This window comes from Mustelus asterias, chromosome 19 (assembly GCF_964213995.1).
Source record: "Mustelus asterias chromosome 19, sMusAst1.hap1.1, whole genome shotgun sequence".
In the NCBI taxonomy this organism is placed as follows: Eukaryota; Metazoa; Chordata; class Chondrichthyes; order Carcharhiniformes; family Triakidae; genus Mustelus; species Mustelus asterias.
In genome coordinates, this window is record NC_135819.1 from 34,244,809 (window position 1) to 34,267,380 (window position 22,572).

At 45.3% G+C, this 22,572-nt stretch overlaps 1 protein-coding gene across 2 annotated transcripts in view; it reads left to right on the forward strand.

The window, feature by feature from the left end:
* The first annotated feature begins 13,663 nt into the window (after positions 1 to 13,663).
* Positions 13,664 to 22,572, forward strand: part of gys2 (glycogen synthase 2) — a 67,656-nt gene continuing 58,747 nt past the window's right edge. For both annotated transcript variants that reach the window (XM_078235310.1, XM_078235311.1), the window contains exon 1: positions 13,664 to 14,083. In XM_078235310.1, coding sequence (XP_078091436.1) covers positions 13,963 to 14,083 — 121 coding nt within the window. In that variant the 5' untranslated portion in view covers positions 13,664 to 13,962. The remainder of the gene's footprint in view (positions 14,084 to 22,572) is intronic.

Consider the following 22,572-nt stretch of genomic DNA (forward strand, 5'->3'; position numbering starts at 1 on the left):
GCCGATGCACCTAACCCGCACATCTTTGGACTGTGGGAGGAAACCAGAGCACCCGGAGGATACCCAGGCAGACACAGGGAGAATGTGAAAACTCCACACAGACAGTGACCCAAACCGGGAATCGAACCCAGGTCTCAGGAGTTTTGAGACAGCAGTGCTAACCATTGTGCCACCGTGCTGCCCTGTAAACTGTAACTGGGAGAGATTGCAACAAAATTGCCAAATGCTGGTAAATGGAATTAGGTGGGTGGTTCGGTGTTTCTTGCGAGTTGGTGTAGACTCGATGGGCCAAAGGGCCTCTTCTGCACTGCATGATTCTAAGTAGCAGGTTTAAGAACAAGAGATAGGTTGGGTTGGGGCTTGGAAGGATTTCGGCATTGAAATAATAAATGCATAGGATAGTCTCTCTTCTTGTTTCAGATTCCTGCATCCGATGTATTTTCCTTACTTTGGTACTGAAGGAATGCTGCACTCAATGGAAAGTCCTGTTTCTCAGAGGAGATGTTAAACTGTGGTCCCTTTCCCTGCCCTGGTGGATGTAAAAGACTCTGTGGAACTATTTTGAAGAAGAGGGGACTCTCCCCCCCCCCCCCCCCCCCCCGCCCCACCCCCCCAAACATTGTTCTTTGTCAAATTCTGCTCCGTGCGCACTGGCTGCTGTGCTTTCGACATTACAACAGTGACTACACTTCAAAAAAGTACTTTGAGGTGTCAGGTTTTTGTGAAAATTGTTATATAAAATACAAGTCTTTTGTTTTGAAGTGGCTTTGCTGCTTTCTCAGCTTGCATAGGTTGGCTATTGGAGATCGTGCCTCTCACTAGATGGTGATGTTCAATACTACTGACTTAATCTGGTGTTAAATCCACACACACTTGTGATAACAAGAATCTATATGGCTCCGCGTTAAAAATATTCAGACTCCGCTTCCACTGCCCTTTGAGGAAGACAGTTCCAGAGACTCACATCACTCAGAGAAAAAAATTCTCTTCATCTCTTTTTCAAATGGGTGACCCCTTTATTTTGAAACAGTGGTCCCTAGTTCTAGATTCTTATACTTTAAGGCAGGTAGTGGAGATGTTAAGGAGAAGGATGCAAATTAGAATCATAGAATTCCTATGGCGCAGAAAGAGGCCATTTGGCCCATCGAGCCTGCACCGACAACAATCCCACCAAGGCGCTATTCCCGTAACCCCACATATTTACCCTGCTAGTCCCCCTGACACAAAGGAGTAATTTAGCATGGCCAATCAACCTAACCTGCACATCTTTGGACTATGGGAGAAACCAGAGCACCCGGAGGAAACACACTGGGGGAAACATGCAGACTCCACACAGACAGTGACCCAAGGCTGTATCAAACCTGGGTCCCTGCGAGGCAGCAGTGCTAATGACTGTGCCACCGTGCCACACAGCAGTAATAATGGGGTACTTCAAAGATTCAAAGGTACACTGAAATAAGATGAGGATTCATGGTCAGAGAATGCAGACAAAACCAAATTCTTAATCAACATATTGCTCGTCAACAGGGAAGGATGTAACAATAGATCTGCATCTTGGAAACAAAGCAGGACCAAGCAAGACATTTGAAAGTCGGAATTCTCTTGGCAAACAGTTATCATGACCTACATAAATTCACAGTGAGAACCGATAAAGAAGGCTGGGATCATCCATCCTCTAATCAAATTGTGGGAACGTTTAGTTTTAATACATTTGAATCCTAAAATGTACAAGTTTATCAAGGAAGACATTGTGGAGATTCCTGGTTCTGTCCCAGATTTACACTCAGTCATAGTCGCAGCAGGCATGTTTCATTTGGCCTCAGTGCCTCTGAGTTATGGAGACGAACAGCAGCCCAAAATCCTGCCCCTGAGTTAATGACTCTAATCAGATGTTTACAAGTTACATCGATGATTTGGAATTGGGGACCAAGTATAGTGTGTCATAGTTCACAGATGACCAGAAGATGAGTTGTAGAGCAAAGTGTGCAGAGGACACTGAGCTTCTGCAAAGGGATATAGATAGTCTAAGTGAGTCGGCAAGGGTCTGGCAAATGGAGTACAATGCTGGTAAATGACATCCATTTTGGCAGGAATAACAGCAAAATGGACTATTATTTAAATGGTAAAAAAATTGCAGCATGCTGCTGTGCAGAGGGACCTGGGTGTCCTTGTGTATGAATCACAAGAAGTTGGTTTGCAGGTGCAGCAGGTAATTAAGAAGGCAAATGGAATTTTGTCCTTCATGGCGAGAGGGATAGAGTTTAAAAGCAGGGAGGTTATGTTGCAGCTGTATAAGGCGTTGGTGAGGCCACACCTGGAGTACTGTGCACAGTTTTGGTCTCCTTACTTGAGAAAGGATGTACTGGGCACTGGAGGAGATTCACTAGGTTGATTCTGGAGTTGAGAGGATTGGCTTATGAGAAGAGAATGAGTAGACTGAGACTATAACTCATTGGAATTTAGAAGAATGAAGGGGGATCTTATAGAAACGTATAAGATTATGAAGGGAATAGATAAGATAGAAGCAGGGAAGTTGTTTCCACTGGCAGGTGAAACTAGAACTAGAGGGCATGGCCTCAAAATAAGGGGGAGCAGATTTAGGACTGAGTTGAGGAGGAACTTCTTCACCCAAATGGTTGTGAATCTGTGGAATTCCCTGCCCAGTGAAGCAGTTGACGCTACCTCATTGAATGTTTTTAAGGCAAAGATAGATAGAATTTTGAACAGTAAAGGAAATAAGGGTTATGGTGAGCGGGCAGGTAAGTGGAGCTGAGTCCACAAAGAGATCAGCATGATCTTATTGAATATTGGAGCAAGCTCGAGGGGCCAGATGGCCTACTCCTGCTCCTAGTTCTTATGTTCTTAAAGACTTGCATTTATATAGCACCTTTCATGACCTCTAGATGTCCCCATGGATTTTACAACCAATTAAGTACTTTTGAAGTGTAATTACTACCGCAAAAAAATTCAGCAGCCAGTTTGCACACAATAAACATTTCCTACAAACAGCAAACTGATAACAACCAGATCATCTCAGGAGAATAGAGCCAACGTTTCGAGTCAGGAATCACCCTTGAAGGGGGAAACGTTGGCTCTATTCCCTCTCCACAGATACTGTCAGACCTGCTGAGACTTTTCAGCATTTTCTCTTTTTGTTTCTGATTCTAGCATCTGATTTGATTTGATTTATTATTGTCACATGTATTACCATACAGTGAAAAGTATTGTTTCTTGCGTGCTATACAGACAAAACATACCGTTGTTGTGGGAAATTTATCACCGGAGTCAGACCTGGAGGTTTCAACAATACAGTTTTATTTCGGACATGAAGCTTCTGGTACTCCGCAGTACTTGGCAGCCACCTTCTCAATTACACAATGGCAGTTGATCATTTTTATACCTTTTAGACAATAGGTAGTACGGATATTAGCTGTTTAACACATCATTATAAATTGAGTAGGCAGATTACGGACATCGGTAGTTAACACATCGTTACAAGCAGACAGGTACAGACATGGGCAGTTAACATAGCATTGTTCATAGAATGGATACATTTCCTCTATCAATGACTGGTTTCGATCTATACATTCAGTGACTGATGTTGTTGCATTTATGTATTTATGCCCCCATCTGTGGCTGACCTTATTATCAGACTTATTGTTCTGGGTCTGCTCTTATCTTAAAGTGCCTCAAGCTCTGACTAGCTCCCTGCAGCATTTTGGTTCCTGCATGTTTTAACTTTAAGTAACTGTCTGTGCTAAAAGCCAGTGGCTGTTTAATGTCCCTTTCCAGGTAACCATTTTGTGTGCCAGGCAACCATTTTGTGTGCCAGGTAACCATTTCTTTAATTCCCCCACAACATTCCCCTTTTTGGTCAGGATTATGATTTTAATAATCCCCAGACCAATAGCTGCATCTTCACATGTAGAGGTCGATCTTCTTCTTTCCTTCTTCGCTTCTTTCGGCGTCTTCTGGGGTTTCCATCATGTATTCTTTCTCGATGGTGACACTGGCTCCTGGCACAATTCATGTCACCATTACTTTACAACAGACATTAAGGCATCCAACAATTAGGCAACAGACAATTACAATTGAAATGAGTATGATCAGTCCATGCAGTAAATAGGATCCCCAGGATCCCCACACTAGCCATTCCAGCCAGCTACTTCCTTTCTTGGGTCCCTGTCTGAAGTTATCAAGTTGTTCTCTGATGTTATTAATGACTTGGGTAATGTCATAGGATTCGTCTGTGACATGGGTTATGCATTTGTTTCCTATGATTGTACACACTCCCCCTTGTTGTGCTAATTGGTAGTCCACTGCGTATCGTGTCTGCTGTGCATATAATCTCAGTTGAACCATTTCTTGGTTGACAGCCTCCAGTGCTTTTGAAGTGCTGTTTCCCAGCACTGTTCGTCCACAAACAATATGATTCCTATTTTTTGCACTAATTACTCCTGCTGCCCCCCCCCCCCCCCCCCCCGCAAAGAGATAGGGCTCCAAGGAACCCGTATCCCAGTGATGATCCCATTGTGGCCGGGGTTTCCCAATCAATGCAGAATTCTTTGCTGATAGCCCGGGTTACTATTTTCCTCCGGATATGCCCCTTCTGAGGGCATGGAACAGTCAGTGGTCCTATTGTTCCTACTGCAAAAAGGATCGGGAGGGTTGGTGTTTCTGTCGTGTAAGTACCATTGAAGAGGAATACATATCCCTTCTTAGCTCGGTAGCATTTAGTGTCCCGATTATTCGTTTGTTTATACCGCCAATTGCCCGATTTACTTGACTCCCCGTTTGATCCCACCACCTGGAAAGTATCAAATGGGTCTGTCCATTCGGCTGAGCTGACATGAGTTCCATTGCACTGTCCACAAATGAGCTGCCTCCCCGCGGTTACATTCAGACATTTCTGTTCATCACAGGTGCAAGTAAACTGACCTTATTAACCCGACAATGCTGGAATCATTCTTGGGGACCAAGGCATAGGCACATCCCCATCCCTGCCCCGTAAAACAAAGCGGATAGCTTGCATTATCCGAGCAAGCTCTTCCTCCCACCTGTTGGAGCCCCCTGAACACAGGATCTGTGGGATTTACAAGTTCCACACATCTCCCCTGTATACGTCTTTTATATTTGCCAATTTGTCCCTTACAGGGTGCGTCTGATGTATCTACTGTATATAATTCATGAGGGGTCCACCAAGGGGTGGCCACAAATAGGGCTTCTCCTGATTGTGCTAACGGGTAACACACAGTTCGATTTCCGTGTAAGTGTATATGAGCCTTGTAAAATAGGTTATCCTCTAACCCAGTCAAATTTACAGTCGCGACAACGCAAAGTAATACAGTTACATACGCGATTTCATACATGTCCGCAAGTATCAAGTGGAAATGATTGAAAGGGTGCAGAGAAGATTTACAAGGATGTTACCTGGATTGGTTGGCATGCCTTATGAGGATAGGTTGAGGGAGCTCGGTCTTTTCTCCTTGGAGAGATGAAGGATGAGAGGTGACCTGATAGAGGTGTACAAGATGTTGAGAGGTATAGATCGGGTGGATTCTCGGTGGCTTTTTCCCAGGGCTGAAATGGCTGCTACGAGAGGACACAGGTTTAAGGTGCTGGGGAGTAGGTACAGAGGAGATGTCAGGGGTAAGTTTTTCACTCAGAGGGTGGTGGGTGAGTGGAATCGGCTGCCGTCAGTGGTGGTGGAGGCAAACTCGATAGGGTCTTTTAAGAGACTTCTGGATGAGTACATGGGACTTAATAGGATTGAGGGTTATAGGTAAGCCTATATATAAGCCTAGGTAGGTAGGGACATGACTGGCGCAACTTGTGGGCCGAAGGGCCTGTTTGTGCTGTATTTTTTCTGTTTTATGTTCTAACTTTAAGTAACTGTCTGTGCTAAAAGCCAGTGCCTGTTTAATGTCCCTCCCAGGCAACCATTTTGTGTGCCAGGTAACCATTTCTTTAATTCCCCCACAACACCGTTTATGGAGAAGGAAACGAGAGAGTGCAGAATGTTACACTCATAGCTAGGGTGTAGAGAAAGATCAACTTAATGCAAGGAAGTCCATTCAAAAGTCTGATAGCAGCAGGGAAGAAGTTGTTCTTGAATCGGTTGTACGTGACCTTTTTCCCGAAGGAAGAAGATGGAAGAGAGAATGTCCGGGGTGCGTGGGGTCCTTAATTATGCTGGCTGCGGGAAGTATAGACAGAGTCAATGGATGGGAGGCTGGTTTGCGTGATGGATTGGGCTACATACACGACCTTTTGTAGTTTCCTGCGGTCTTGGGCAGAGCAGGAGCCATACCAAGCTGTGATACAACCAGAAAGAATGCTTTCTATGGTGCATCTGTAAAGGTTGGCGAGTGTCATTGCTGACATGCCAAATTTCCTTAGTTTTCTGAGAAAGTAGAGACATTGGTGGACTTTCTTAATTATGGCGTCGGCATGGGGGGACCAGGACAGGTTGTTGGTGATCTGGACATCTGGATGGATACACCTGGATACAATGCGGTGCATCGTATCTGCAGTAATTTGCATCTATCTTAGACTAGATTGTCTACTTGAGTGAAATAAGAGCCTTCTGATGAATTGTCATTGATCTGAAAATTTAACTCGGTTTCTCTCCACAGATGCTGCCTGACCTGTTGTGTTCTTATTTCAGATTTCCAGCATCTGTAGTTTTTTTTTGTTTTTGTATCTGCTTTAGTGAAGTTGATTGAGGGAGAAATATCTTTTCACTGTTACCCTGTTGAGTTGTGAAAGGGTCGACCTCCAAGAGTGGGATTTTCCCCTCCCGCTCGCCATGGGAATTGTAAACGGTGGGACATGGACCATGCAAAGGTCCGTTGACCTCGTGAAGAATTTTCCAGCCTTGGGGCGAGCGCGGCTCATAAATCTCACCCCTAGAATTCAATGGGTAGCACATTGGCACAGTGGTAAGCACAGCTGCCTCATAGTGCCAGGGACCTGGGTTCGATTCCTGGCTTGGGTGACTGTCTGTGTGGAGTCAGCACGTTCTCCCTGCGTCTGCGTGGGTTTCCTCCCACGGTCCAAAGATGTGCTGGTTAGGTGCATTGGCCATGCTAAATTGTCCCTCAGTGAACCTGAACAGGCACCGGAGTGTGGGACTAGGGGATTTTCACAGTAAACTCATTGCAGTGTTAACAAAAACCTACCTGTGACACTAATAAATAAACAAATTCAATGTGGGCGAATACCTGTTTATGTGGTCATTCCTCCTGCATTTAGGCGTCCACCATTGCTCAGTGGAATCACCCTTATCTTACAGATGGGAAGTTAAGGTTCTCAAGTCCCATGCTAGAGACTTGAACCCACAATTTAGACTGACGCTCCAGTGTAATACTGAGGGAGTTCTACTCTGTTGAGGGTGGGGGGAGGGTGCTGTCTTTCAGGTGAGACAATAGAGTGGGGCCCCGTCTACTCTTTCCCACTGCACTATTTTTAAGAGGAGCAGGGGAACTCTTCTGGGTGCCCTGACCAATATTAACCCCTCATCCAACATCATTTAAATGCCATTATCACTTTGTTCTTTGCAGCACTTGGCTGGATTTCCCACAACAGTGGCAACATTTCAAAAGTAGCTACAGAGCACGTTGGAACATCCTGAGGTTATGAAAGAGGCCTTACTAATCCAAACGATTTCTTTGAATCCCGTTCTCTGTCAATTGTTCAAATTTTAGCTTCTTATTGAAAAAGATGACATTTTGCATTTCATTCTCTGAACCTCTCTTCAACTTAGTGATTGATAGAATCTTAACCCATGGCATTAAGTGTCCCTCCGGTCGCTGTGTGTGTCAAAGCTCTTTGGAATTTACAATTATTCTGGAATTGCAGGAGTTTGTTGCCAGCAATGAGATTTAGCCAGTCCTTGATCAGTGGTCCAATCTGGTGTTGCTCACCCAGTCTTCGTATGCTGCCATCAAAACCATGTGTGCCGGTGGGAACATCAACTGATTGGGACTGGAAAGATTCCTTCGTGAATCTTGTAGGGAGCAGAAGCTGAGCAATGGCGTCGCTGGCTGGCCATCCCTAGTTGCCCTTGGAGGTCAGTTGAGAGTCAACCACATTGCTGTGGCTCTGGAGTCACATGTAGGCCAGACCAGGTAAGGATGGCAGATTTCCTTCCCAAAAAGACATTAGTGAAATTGATGGGTTTTTACAACAATAACAATGGTTTCCTGGTCATCATTAGATTCATAATTCCAGATATTTTTTAATTAATTCAAATTCCACCATCTGCCATGGTGGGATTCGAACCCAGGCCCCCAGAACTGAGTTTCTGGATTAATCGTCTAGCAATAATACCATTAGGCCATCACTTCCCCAGTGATGTGGTGGGGGCACTAATCTCTTGGTATGAAGATAATAAAAAAGGACAAGGGATGTGATTCAAATAACTCCAGGCCCATTTAACCTGAAGTCAGACTCAACGAGGATTCTTGGAACATTCTAGAGGAGTTACTCTTTTGTAATTTAATGCATGCCTGGGTTTCGAAAGGAATGATCCAAGCTACTAAGCCACCTTAACTTGTACCAAAGTTAAAAGTTAAAGTTTATTTATAAGTCACAAGCAGGCTTACATTAACACTGCAATGAAGTTACTGTGAAAATCCTCTAGTCATCACACTCCGGCAGCTGTTCGGGTACACTAAGGGAGAATTTAGCATTGGGAGATTCACCAAACCAGTACATCTTTGGACTGTGGGAGGAAACCGGAGCACCCGGAAGGAAACCCACGCATTTCATTCTCTGAACCTCTCTTCAACTTAGTGATTGATAGAATCTTAACCCATGGCATTAAGTGTCCCTCTGGTCGCTGTGTGTGTCAAAGCTCTTTGGAATTTACAATTATTCTGGAATTGCAGGAGTTTGTGCAGACTCCACACAGTCACCCAAGCCGGGAATCGAACCCGGGTCCCTGGTGCTGTGAGGCAGCAGTGCAAACCACTGTGCCACCTATCCACTAGGACGTGGATAGCGGAACTCCTCCCTGCCACTTACCTGGAATTTCGAAAAGGTACTGACAATAAAATAAGGCACCCAAACTAGAACCGAAAACGCTGGAAAATCTCAACAGGTCTGACAGCTTCTGTATAGAGCCAACGTTTGGAGTCTGGATGACCCTTCCTCAGAGCTGTTTCCGATTCCAGCTTCCACAGTATTTTGCCTTTATCCAAACGAGAATGTGGGCTGGATAAACTGATGAGAAAATAGGAAGTATAGAATAATTGAGGACAAGATATTCAAATAGCAACTAGGCTTGACTTGTAAATTAACCAGATTGCTGAGGTCATGTGTGAGATTCGTTGGTCTGTATCAAATCAGACAAATAATCAGTTACATCTTTTAATAAAGCATCTATACTTCTTAAAAAATGATCCTAGATTTCTCCATTAATGGAAACTCAATTAAAGTGCAAATGTTTAGTGAATATTCAATATTATTTTGGATTAATACAAATACAAGGCCGTTTTTCTCTTAACGTTCCAAAATCTTTGTTCCTGTAGTAATTTACCCTCTACCATGCTGAGTGTAAAAGGATCCTGTCTGACCTGTTCTTCCCTCACTTGTGAAAGAAAGTTGTCTGCCAGTGACGAGGGGAGCGGCAAGGTCATGGAGAGAATGCAGCGTGGAATGTATCAGCAGTGTTGGGCCAATGGGAGGAGCCAGAATAAAAAGGCGTAAGGGATTTTTAACCTTCAGCAGGGATCAGCTTGTCGCATGAGAATTTTGCCAACTGCATTGTTCTAATGGTTATGTGAGTGAGTTATTTATATACCTTCGCATTATTCTCCCTGGGGTGAAAGTGAAGATATCAGAGTTGATCTACCATTTGACATGAACGTTCCTTCTCTGGCTGTTACCATTTTTATACCATGGGTAGCACGGTGGCACAGCGGTTAGCACTGCTATCTCACAGCGCCAGGGACCTGGGTTTGATTCCAACCTTGGGTGACTGGCTGTGTGGAATTTGCACGTTCTTCCAGTGTCTGCGTGGGTTTCCTCCGGGTGCTCCGGTTTCCTCCCACAGTCCAAAGGTGTGCAGGTTAGATGGATTGGTCATGCTAAATTGCCCTTTAGTGACCTACCACACCACCTGCCACAGAATCGGAGTAGGCGAGGGGCCAACAAGGGAAATGTCCGTTGACCTCGGGCAGAAATTTCTGGTCTCGCTCGAGCAAGGCCATTAAAATCCCACCCATGCTGTCAGATGTGCTGAGATTTTCCAACATTTGTTTGGGGTGAGGTTTTATAGAATCATATAGTGCAGAAAGATGCCATTTGGCCCATCAAGTCTGCACTGACTCTCTGACAAAACATCCCACCCAGGCCCTCTCCCCGTAATTCCACATATTTGTCCCTAATCCCCCTAACCTACACATCTTGGGACACTAAAGGGCAATTTAGCATGGCCAATCCACCTAACCTGCAGTGACCCAAGGCCAGAATCGAACCCAGGTGCTGGTGCTGTGAGGCAGCAGTGCTAAACACTGTGCCACCATGGCGCCCCCTGGGGTTTGAGCCCTGCACCTTCAGGTGCAAACACTAAAAGAAAGATGCATATATTTCAGCACCGTTTGGAAACACAAACCATCCTAAAGTGCATTCCAGCCAATTGAACACTTCTTGAAGGTGTTCAGAATGTAAGAAATGCAGCAATTTGTGTAAAGAAAAACTGAAAATGACCAGGCAACCTAATCACTTTGTGACATTGTCCAAGCCCCACCCACTGCCCCAATTCCATGATGTCAGCCAAGCCATGACGTCAGAATAGTGCCATGGGATCTTTTATGATTAGCAGAGAGGGTGGCAGGCGGGCCTCAGTTTATCACATCTTCCAGAAGACAATAGCCTCTCGCTAAACTGCACTGAATTGTCTTTGATCTGATTTGATTTATCATCACATGTATTAGTGTTCAGTGAATAGTATAGTTTCTTGCATGCTATACAGACAAAGCATACCGTTCATAGAGTACATGGGGAGGAAGGAAAGGAGAGGTTGCAGAATGTAGTATTACAATTATAGTTTGGGTGTAGAGAAAGATCAGCTTTAATATAAGGTGGGTCAGACTGGATCTGGTGCTCAGGTCTCTGAAATGGAGCTTGAATCCATAATCTTCTAACTCAGCGAGAGAGAGAGATAGATAGATAGATGGCTGCCCACTGCAGCAAGACTGACAGGAAGTCACAGACTCCCGAGTGCAAAGTCTCTATAGAAAGTGGCCTCACGAAGTGACTGTTCCTAATACAGGTGAACAATGGCTGTTGACAAATTATTCAGTGAGGGGCCACCAACGTACATTCCAACAGTGGGCGGGCTCTATATTAACCTGACTGAACCGCTGCTGAAACCCATTCCTACATAACTCGTTCCTCGAGATTGACCATTGCATTGAACTCCTGCCAGCCTCCCATCTTCCAACCTCCATAGGTGTCAACTCATCCAAGTTCTGTTGCCCTTATCTGGGGAGGTGCTGGCCTGGTGATATTGGGTGGAATTTTCCTGCCCTGCCCGCCACGGGAATGGTAGCGGGTGGGACACGGACCATGCAAAGGTCTGTTGACCTCGGGCGGTATTTTCCGACATGGGGTAATGCTCTCCGTAAGAGTTTTAACAACATCAGGTTAAAGTCCAACAGGTTTATTTGGTAGCAAATGCCATTAGCTTTCGGAGCGCTGCTCCTTCATCAGATGGGGTAGAAACCTGCTCTCAAACAGGGCACAGAGACACAAAATCAAATTACAGAATACTGATTAGAATGCAAATCTCTACAGCCAACCAGTTCTTAAAGATACAGACAATGTGAGTGGAGGGAGCATTAAGCACAGGTTAAAGAGATGTGTATTGTCTCCAGACAGGACAGCCAGTGAGATTCTGCAAGTCCAGGAGGCAAGTTGTGGGGGTTACTGATAATGTGACATAAACCCAACATCCCGGTTTAGGCCGTCCTCATGTGTGCGGAACTTGGCTATCAGTTTCTGCTCAGCGACTCTGCGTTGTCGTGTGTCGTGAAGGCCGCCTTGGAGAATGCTTACCCGAAGATCAGAGGCCGAATGCCCGTGACCGCTGAAGTGCTCCCCCACAGGAAGAGAACAGTCTTGCCTGGTGATTGTCGAGCGGTGTTCATTCATCCATTGTTGTAGTGTCTGCATGGTTTCCCCAATGTACCATGCCTCGGTACTCTCCCTCCAGGTAATGCTCTCCCTCCAGGGCCTTGCTCCTCCCCATCTCTACAAACACCTCTTAAGATGTCAGTGCTCCTTCAATTCTAGCCCCTTGCACATCCAAATTCACTCCATACTAGGCATTTAGCTGTCTGGGCCCTGAGCTTTGTAGTTCCTTTGTAAACCTCTTAATCACACACTCTCTCTCTCTTCCTTAAAAATCACTTTGAGCAAGCTTCGAGGGTTGCCAACTGTGATTAAGCGTGTTTCTGGACGTTTCATCACATGACTTGCCCCCCATGCTCCAGCCATTAGTCAGACAACACATCCATCCTTGTGACACACTGCCTTCCTAGGCTAACTGGAAAGCAAAAGGACTCACTACCCAATTGGATGATGCTTGACTGTAAACCAAAGGGCCATTTTCAGCATTTTCAATATTTTTATATCTGGCAAAGAGAGCAATGTTCAAAGAAAAACGACAAAAAAAACCAATCTTTTGAAATGTCCCGATGATTTTTCTCCAGGGTTGACCTTCAATTCCTAGAGATTCCAGGCCGATCCTGAGGGGTTGGCAACCCTAATTTTGATTACCAGCCTTAACATAATGTTGCTTTCTGTCAAACCTGGCTGGATCGTGCTCCGGTGAAGGTCACCTTGGAACATTTTCATAGAATCACAGAATCCTACAGTGCAGAAGGAGGCCGTTCGACCCATCGAGTCCGCACCAACCACAATCCCACCCAGTCCCTGTCCCCATAACCCCATGCATTTACCCTAGCTAGTCCCCTTGACACGAAGGGGCAATTTAGCATGGCCAATCTACCTAATCCGCACATCTTTGGAGTGTGGGAGGAAACCGGAGCACCTGGAGGAAACCCACGCAGACACGGGGAGAACGTGCAAACTCCACACTGACAGTGACCCAAGCCGGGAATCAAACCCGGGTCCCTGGCGCTGTGGGGCAGCAGTGCTAACCACTGTGCCATCCATTACTGCGCATAAAAGTGCTACATAAATGCAAGTTGTTGCTGTTTTAATTCCCTGTCCCAAAGGCACTGAGGGCATTTTTGAAGAGGAACAAGAAGTAACAAAATAATTCAAAATAGGAAAAAAAAGTCTGTTAAAATTTACAGACTTGGTTTGAAAAAATAGATACAATGCAGTTTTTTGTAGTTCTGTATATTCACCTATATGTGTGAATCTGAACCCTTGCTGGAGACCTAGGATTCTGTGGACTAATATATGTTTTAAAAAAAAGAATATTTGTAGAAAACTTCCTTATTTGTTCTTGTTTAAGTTATGCAAAAAGTAAGTAAAATAATATTCCGCCCAATATCACCAGGTCAGCACTCTTGATATTCGGCCAACTTGTTAACCAACATGGAATGGCAAATAAAAGTTACCTGAGGTTTGACCCAGTTTAAACAGCAATGCACAGGCTGACTGGGGAAAGAGTTGAGTTGCTCACGGCAGATGGGCAGGACATTGGGACACTCACGTGATAAAGACATATCTTTGCCTGTTGGGAGCTCGAAGACCCTTCCTCCACCGCCTATTAGTCTGGGAATTCCTTTCTGTTTAACTCGACCTGTGGCTCTTTAAAGCTCCTCCGTCTAATCGCTGCGTTTCCCAAAGAGAGAGTAAGGCTTGGGGAACATTCCACCGAAGCAGGAAGCGAATCTTAACTGAGGCGGTTAGCAGGGCTAAGAGAGTCAACTTTTTCCTGTACAGTGCAATTTCACACACTCTCACTCACACACAAAAGAAATGCCGCTGCTCAGGTCACTTTCGGTAACCTCGTTAAGCGGATTCCCTCCATGGGAAGATAATACTATGCCTGTGGAAGACCTAATGTTCTTTGAGATTTCTTGGGAAGTCACCAACAAAGGTCAGTGATCGGTTTCAGAAACATTCCCGCGATACCCAGGCCGTTAGAGGGTTTAAAATGCGAATTTGATTTTTCTATTTTTAACGGAGTGTTTAATGGGCCACTGTGAATGATTTATTGTCCTGTACTCTTTATTTGCCCTGTTTAATTTCTCCTGCCAGCCTCTTGTGTGTTATTACCTCTCTGGACCTTTAACCTTTTGTAAGTTGCTCATTAACTCCTGGCCTGTTGACATTTGGAAGAGGGGCTGGGGCAGCCAGTCTGATTCGAGAAAACAAGGTTGGTTTGTTAGCTGAGAAGTTGCAGGGCCTTTAGTTTGAGATGTGGAGAATTTTCCATTGGGATTAGGTTCATGTGCTAGAATAGGGTTCACAAAACTTGTAACTGTTTCCCCCCCATTGTCCTCTAATCGTCCCACAGAATTGTTAGTGCAGAAGGAGGCCATTCAGCCCTTTGTGTCTGCACTAACTCTCCAAATGAGCAAGATTGACCTATTTTAAGGTGTTCGTTCTTTTTTAGACCGATGTGTGTTTAAATATCATGAAGCACATAATTGAATCGTTGGAACAGGAGCCACGCATTCATTTAATCTCTGCTGCAGTCATTTAATCTGTGTAGCAATTGTATCATGGCTGATCTGTAATCCTTTTGCTCTCCATTCTCTTGATGCATTTAATTAACAATCTATTAACTTCCATTTGAAAAATCCAAACTTTACACATTGCTGCAAAAACGAACTGACTCAAACCCCCATAGCCCACCTGCCCCACCCCCTAAATAAATTAAAACAGAAAATGTTGGGTAAACGCTGTGGAAAGTTAATGTTTCGAGTCCATGTGGCTTTTCTACAGGGTCCAAAAATAAATTGTCTAGCTTGGCAATGAGTCCTATAAATTCAATTCTAGTTTAATAAATGCCACTGAGATTTCACCAATGTTTCAGAATCCCAGTAAATAATAGGAGCGATTTTTGTTTTGAAAATTAAAACCTAAAAGCCTTGTCTATATCGAGTAGACAATACTACAGTGTTAATGTCACTGGACTAGTAATCCAGAGGCCCATGACACCAGTTAAAATCCCTACAGTGCGGAAGGAGGCTGTTTGGCCCATGCAGTCTGCACTGACCCTCTATAAGAAGTTTAACAACACCAGGTTAAAGTCGAACAGGTTTATTTGGTAGCAAAAGCCACACAAGCTTTCGGAGCTGCAAGCCCCTTCTTCAGGTGAGTGGGAATTCTGTTCACAAACAGAGCATATAAAGACACAAACTCAATTTACATGAATAATGGTTGGAATGCGAATACTTACAACTAATCAAGTCTTTAAGAAACAAAACAATGTGAGTGGAGAGAGCATCAAGACAGGCTAAAAAGATGTGTATTGTCTCCAGACACCATGACAGACCCTCTATAACAGCATCTTATCCAGGCCCCCCAACACCCTCCCTTTACCATGGCTTCCATCTAACCTGCACATCTTTGGATTGTGGGAGGAAACCCATATAGACACTGGGAGAACATGCAAATCCTTCCATGGCAGCTGGTAGAATTTAAATTCAATTAATCCAGAATTTAAAGTTCCTCTCAGTAATAGGTATCCTGAAACTGCCATTAATCATTGTAAAAACCCATCTGGATCACTAATATCCATTAGGGAAGGAAATCTGTTGTCTTTACCTGGTCTGGCTTTCATGTGACTCCAGAGCCACAGTAATGTGGCTGACTCCTAACTGCCCTTTGAAATGGTCTAACAAGCCACTCGGTTTGAGGGTAGTTAGGGATGGGCAACAAATGAAGGAGATTGTCATTGACTTTAGGAAGCGTAAATGAGAACATGCCCCTGTCTACATCAATGGGGACGAAGTAGAAAGGGTCAAGAGCTTCATGTTTTTAGGTGTCCACATCACCAACAACCTGTCCTGGTCTTTTCTCCCTTCTCCCCACACCCCCACGGCGACACTATAGTTAAGAAAGCCAACCAACACCTCTACTTTCTTAGAAGACTAAGGAAATTTGGCATGTCAGCTCCGACTCTCTCCAACTTTTACAGATGCACCATAGAAAGCATTCTTTTTGGTTGTATCACAGCTTGGTATGGCTCCTGCTCTGCCCAAGACCGCAAGGAACTACAAAAGGTCGTGAATGTAGCCCAATCCATCACGCAATCCAGCCTCCCATCCATTGACTCCGTCTATACTTCCCGCTGCCTCAGCAAAGCAGCCAGTATAATCAAGGACCCCACGCACCCCGGACGTTCTCTCTTCCACCTTCTTCCGTCGGGAAAAAGGTACAAAAGTCTGAGGTTCACGTATGAACCAGCTCAAGAGCAGCTTCTTTCCTGCTGCCGTCAGACATTTGAATGCACCTACCTTGCATTAAGTTGATTGTTCTCTACATCTTAGCTATGACTGTAACACTACATTCTGCACTCTCTCCCTTCCTTCTCTATGAACGGTATGCTTTGTCTGTATAGCGCACAAGAAACAATACTTTTCACTATGTTAATACATGTGACAATAATAAATCAAATCAAAATTACGAGAGCTCAGAAGTGAGTTTGTTGTGACCAAATAGATCCAATACTTGTATTGGAAGGAGGAGCATTTGTGGTGATAAATTAAGCTAGGCTGCTGGAAATATAGGGCTGTGATTGAGGAGAGAGATCCAGGAGATGGGTGTAAGAGTAACTTGGGAGATGAGTGGAAGAGCCTGTCTTTAAAAAAGCAGAGGAGCCCAACAGCTGATGGGGAAGTGGAATGAATGCCATCCAGAAAATCAGAACCAATGAAGCGTGTAGTTGATGCAAGGATCAAAGGCAAGGAGTGGAGATTGCCCCAGCATTGAGGTAGCTGATTGAAAGCTGGCCATCTCTGCAGCTGCTCAACTTGCTGTGTTCCATGTAAAGTTTATTTATTAGGCACGAGTAGGCACACTGCAATGAAGTTACTGTGAAGATCTCCTAGTCCCCACACTCCAGTGCCTGTTCGGGTACACCTGAGGGAGAATTTAGCACGGCCAATACACCTAACCAGCACGTCTTTCTGACTGTACGAGGAAACTGGAGCACCCAGAGGAAACCCGCACAGGGAGAACGTGCAAACTCCGCACAGACAGTGACCCAAGCTGGGACTTGAACCCGGGTCCGTGCCACTGTGAGCAGCAGTTCTAACCACTGCCACCGTGCTGCCCATGCTAGGGAGGAAGTTGCAGGATTTTCACTAGTGACTGTGAAAAAACAATGATTATATTTCCAAGTCAGGACGATGTGTTACTTGGAAGGGAATTTTGGGAGTGGTAATGTTCCCATGCGCCTTCTGCCCTTGTCTTTCTAGGTGGCAGAGGTCGCAGATTTGGCAGATGTACGAAAGGAGCCTTTGTGAGTTGCTGCAGTGCATCTTGTAGATGGTACACACTGCTGCCACTGTGTATCAGTGGATGAGGTGTTGTTTACGTGGGTTGCTTTGTTCTGAATAGTGCCGGGTTTCTTGAGTGTTGTTGGAGGTGCACCCATCCAGGTATGAAGTCCAGCGGGCAAATGGGAATTAATCTAGGGAACCACTGGGGCAGTTATCAGCAAGAAGGTGGCAATTGGGCCAGAAGCAGGTGAGGGAATGGACTTTAGACCAAAGAGAAAAGCACAGAAGCAACGAGTTCAGTGGAGCTGGGAATCAAGAAGATACAATATGGAAGTGAGTTGTGTTTCTGTCCTCTCCAGACTTGTGTTTATGGAGAATCTTTCAATACGACTGTCCTAAGGCAGAGTTGGCAATAAGCTGGACTTCTCCGTGGCAGATGGCAATCAGGGGACTGGGGTAACTGACAACTTGACAGTTCAGAGTGGAATGTTAGTGGCAACGAAAGCTCAGTGGAACCAAGAACAAGAATTGGGAATAGCAGCAGAGCAAAAGGGCTAGTGAATAAACTTCCATTAATGGAGTGGCGGAGCAACAGCCAAGACTGATACCAGTAGACTGAGGATTGAGATGCAGGGACATCTAAGAAATGAGGGGACTATACAGGTCAGGAACTTGCGTGGCAGTTCCTGAATGCTGGGAACTGGAGATCTTGTCTTTGCTCCCACACATTGATTTCCTCCTTGTAAGTTCTGCAGACTGGAAGTGAACCTGTTAAATTGGGTCGACAACTGTGATGGGAGCTGGGAACTAGTAACCAAGGGGTATGAATGTAAGTGTGATCTGCGCATCAGTTTTGCTGTGATGCCTGTTATTTATCTCTTGATGCGGAGATGCTGGTGTTGGACTGGAGTAAGCACAGTAAGAAGTCTCACAACACCAGGTTAAAGTCCAACAGGTTTATTTGGTAGCACAAGCCAACAAGCTTTTGGAGCGCTGCCTCTTCATCAGGTGAGTGGGAGTTCTGTTCACAAACAGGGCATATAAAGACACAAACTCAATTTACAAAATAATGGTTGGAATGCGAGTCTTTACAGGTAATCAAGACTTAAAGGTACAGACAATGTGAGTGGAGAGAGCGTTAAGCACAGGTTAACGTTGGCCGAGTTGTAAGAGTAGGTACCGTGTACCTGGTGGATGGTGTTCTCACGTGAGATGATGGCATCCGTGTTGATGATCCGGCACGTCTTGCAGAGGTCCTCTGCACCTCTGCAAGACATGCTGGATCATCAACACGGATGCCATCATCTCACGTGAGAACACCATCCACCAGGTATTCGGTACATACTCTTGCAACTCGGCCAACGTTGTCTACCTGATACGCTGCAGGAAAGGATGTCCCAAGGCATGGTACATTGGGGAGACCATGCAGACGCTACGACAATGGATGAATGAACACCACTCGACAATCACCAGGCAAGAGTGTTCTCTTCCTGTTGGGGAACACTTCAGCACTCACGGGCATTTGGCCTCTGATCTTCGGGTAAGCGCTCTCCAAGGCGGCCTTCACGACACACGACAACGCAGAGTCGCTGAGCAGAGACTGATAGCCAAGTTCCACACACATGAGGATGGCCTCAACCGGGATCTTGGGTTCGTGTCACACTATCTGTAACCCCCACGACTTGCCTGGGCTTGCAAAATCTCAACTAACTGTCCTGGCTGGAGACAATACACATCTCTTTAACCTGTGCTTAACGCTCTCTCCACTCACATTGTCTGTACCTTTAAGACTTCATTACCTGTAAAGACACGCATTCCAACCATTATTTTGTAAATTGAGTTTGTGTCTTTATATGCCCTGTTTCTGAACAGAACTCCCACTCACCTGATGAAGGGGCAGCTCTCCGAAAGCTTGTGGCTTGTGCTACCAAATAAACCTGTTGGACTTTAACCTGGTGTTGTGAGACTTCTTACTGTATTTATCTCTTGTGCAGACAGAGGGCACCAAACTGCTACAAATAGCTGATACTTGCTCCAGGAGAGAATTTTCCCTCTGGCGCCTCATCCTGTGTTTTTGATTTTCTAATTTTGTATTGGAGTTGACTTTTCCACCCTTTTTATCCTGTCCTGTCATTTTGGACTGGGCAAAAATTAAGACTGCTGGACTGTGGCCCCGCGGTTAGCACTGCTGTCTCCCAGCAGTGATTCCTGGCTTGGGCCACTGTGCGGAGTCTGAATGTTCTCCCTGTGTCTGCGTGGGTTTGCTCCGGTTTCCTCCCATAGTCCAAAAGACGTGCTGGTTAGGTGCATTGGCCATGCTAAATTCTCCCCCTGTACCTGAACAGGCGCCAGAGTGTGGCAATTAGCAGATTTTCACAGTAAATTCATTGTAGTGTTAATGTAAGCCTTCTTGTGACATTAACAAACTAAGAAAGCTTAAATGTTTCATTTTCTGATGCTGAAAATGTATAAATACTAATTCCTCTGTGTGTTAAAATGTAAAATTGAACTGCAACCACTTCTGTATCTCTCATCAGGCATACAGGAAATACTTTGAGAAGGGTGATATAAAGGAGAGGTTGGGCTTAAATATGGCTCCCAGGGTCTTTTGGGAGTGCTTTTGAAGGTGGACAATTTGTGGGTACCATGGGTGAGTGCTCCATTGAGTGGTGACAGTGACCAAGAACATTCAATCGCGAATGCAGTGGACAGGTGAAGAGTGCGTTGCTTTTTGGAGTGTAGAAGGTGTTGCAAGTGTGGAGGCTGTGTGCAGAACACAAGCCTAAAAGACATTGCTGATGGATGGGTGGAAGGAGTTTGAAGGCCACCATTTGCTGGGCAAAGGAGACCAGTGTTGTTGTGTGAAGATTCAGCAAATGATAGAATCCCTACAGTACAGAAGGAGGCCATTCGGCCCATCGAGTCTGCACCGACCACAATCCCGCCCAGCCCAGAACCTCATGCATTTACCCTAGCTAGTCCCCCTGACACTAAGGGGCAATTTAGCATGTCCAATCCACCTAACCCACACATCTTTGGACTGTGGGAGGAAACTGGAGCACCTGGAGGAAACCCAGGCAGACATGGGGAGAACGTGCAAACTCCACACACTGACCTCAGCCAGGAATCGCCCCAGGTACCTGGTGCTGTGAAGCAGTAGTGCTGACCACTGTGCCACCATGCCTCCCTGATTTGGAGACTGGGGACTATTACAGCAGTACATCCAGTAGAGCTTGGCATCAATATGTTGTGATGTGGAGATGCCGGCGTTGGACTGGGGTAAACACAGTAAGAAGTTTAACAACACCAGGTTAAAGTCCAACAGGTTTATTTGGTAGCAAAAGCCACACAAGCTTTCGGAGCTGCAAGCCCCTTCTTCAGGTGAGTGGGAATTCTGTTCACAAACAGAGCATATAAAGATCCCCATTGAGTTTGTGTCTTTATATGCTCTGTTTGTGAACAGAATTCCCACTCACCTGAAGAAGGGGCTTGCAGCTCCGAAAGCTTGTGTGGCTTTTGCTACCAAATAAACCTGTTGGACTTTAACCTGGTGTTGTTAAACTTCTTACTATCAATATGTTGGGCAGTGGAAAACCATGTCTCTCAAATTTGATTGAGTTTTTTGAATGGGTAAACAAGAAGGTAGATGAGGGCAGTGCAGTTGATGTTGTCTACATGGACTTTAGCAAAGCCTTTGACAAGGTACTGCATGGTAGGTTGTTGCATAAGGTTAAATCTCTCAGGATCCAGGGTGAGGTATCTAATTGGATACAAAATTGGCTTCTTGACAGAATAAGAAGTTTAACAACACCAGGTTAAAGTCCAACAGGTTTATTTGGTAGCAAAAACCACTAGCTTTCAGAGCCTTAAGCTCCTTCAGCTGAGTGGGAATTCTGTTCACAAACGGGGCATATAAAGACACAAACTCAATTTACACAATAATGGTTGGAATGCGGATACTTACAGCTAATCAAGTCTTAAAGATACAAACAATGTGAGTGGAGAGAGCATTAAGACAGGTTAAAGAGATGTGTATTGTCTCCAGACAGGACAGCCAGTGAGACTCTGCAAGTCCAGGCAAGCTGTGGGGATTGCAGATAGTGTGACATCAACCCAATATCCCGGTTGAGGCCGTCCTCATGTGTGCGGAACTTGGCTATCAGTTTCTGCTCAGCGACTCTGCGCCGTCGTGTGTTGTGAAGGCTGCCTTGGAGAATGCTTACCTGAAGATCAGAGGCCGAATGCCCATGACCGCTGAAGTGCTCCCCAACAGGAAGAGAACAGTCTTGCCTTGTGATTGTCGAGTGGTGTTCATTCATCCGTTGTCGAAGGAACACCGCTCGACAATCACAAGGCAAGACTGTTCTCTTCCTGTTGGGGAGCACTTCAGCGGTCACGGGCATTCGGCCTCTGATATTCGGGTAAGCGTTCTCCAAGGCGGCCTTCATGACACACGGTGCAGAGTCGCTGAGCAGAAACTGATAGCCAAGTTCCGCACACATGAGGACGGCCTCAACCGGGATATTGGTTTCATGTCACACTATCTGTAATCCCCACAGCTTGCCTGGACTTGCAGAGTCTCACTGGCTGTCCTGTCTGGAGACAATACACATCTATTTAACCTGTCTTAATGCTCTCTCCACTCACATTGTTTGTACCTTTAAGACTTGATTAGTTGTAAGTATTCGCATTCCAACCATTATTCTGTAAATTGAGTCTCTGTCTTTATATGCCCTGTTTGTGAACAGAATTCCCACTCCGCTGAAGAAGGAGCTTAGAGCTCCGAAAGCTTGTGGCTTTTGCTACCAAATAAACCTGTTGGACTTTAACCTGGTGTTGTGAAACTTCTTACTGTGTTTACTCCAGTCCAACGCCGGCATCTCCACATCATGACTTCTTGACAGAAGCCAGAGAATGGTTGTCGAGGGTTGTTTTTCAAACTGGAGGCCTGTGGCCAGCGGTGTGCCTCAGGGATCAGTGCTGGGTCGACTGTTTGTCATTTTATATCAATGATTTGGATGAGAATATAGGAAGCATGGTTAGTAAGTTTGCAGATGACACCAAGATTGGTGGCATAGTGGACAGTGAAGAAAGTTATCTCCGATTGCAACGGGATCTTGATCAATTGGGCCAG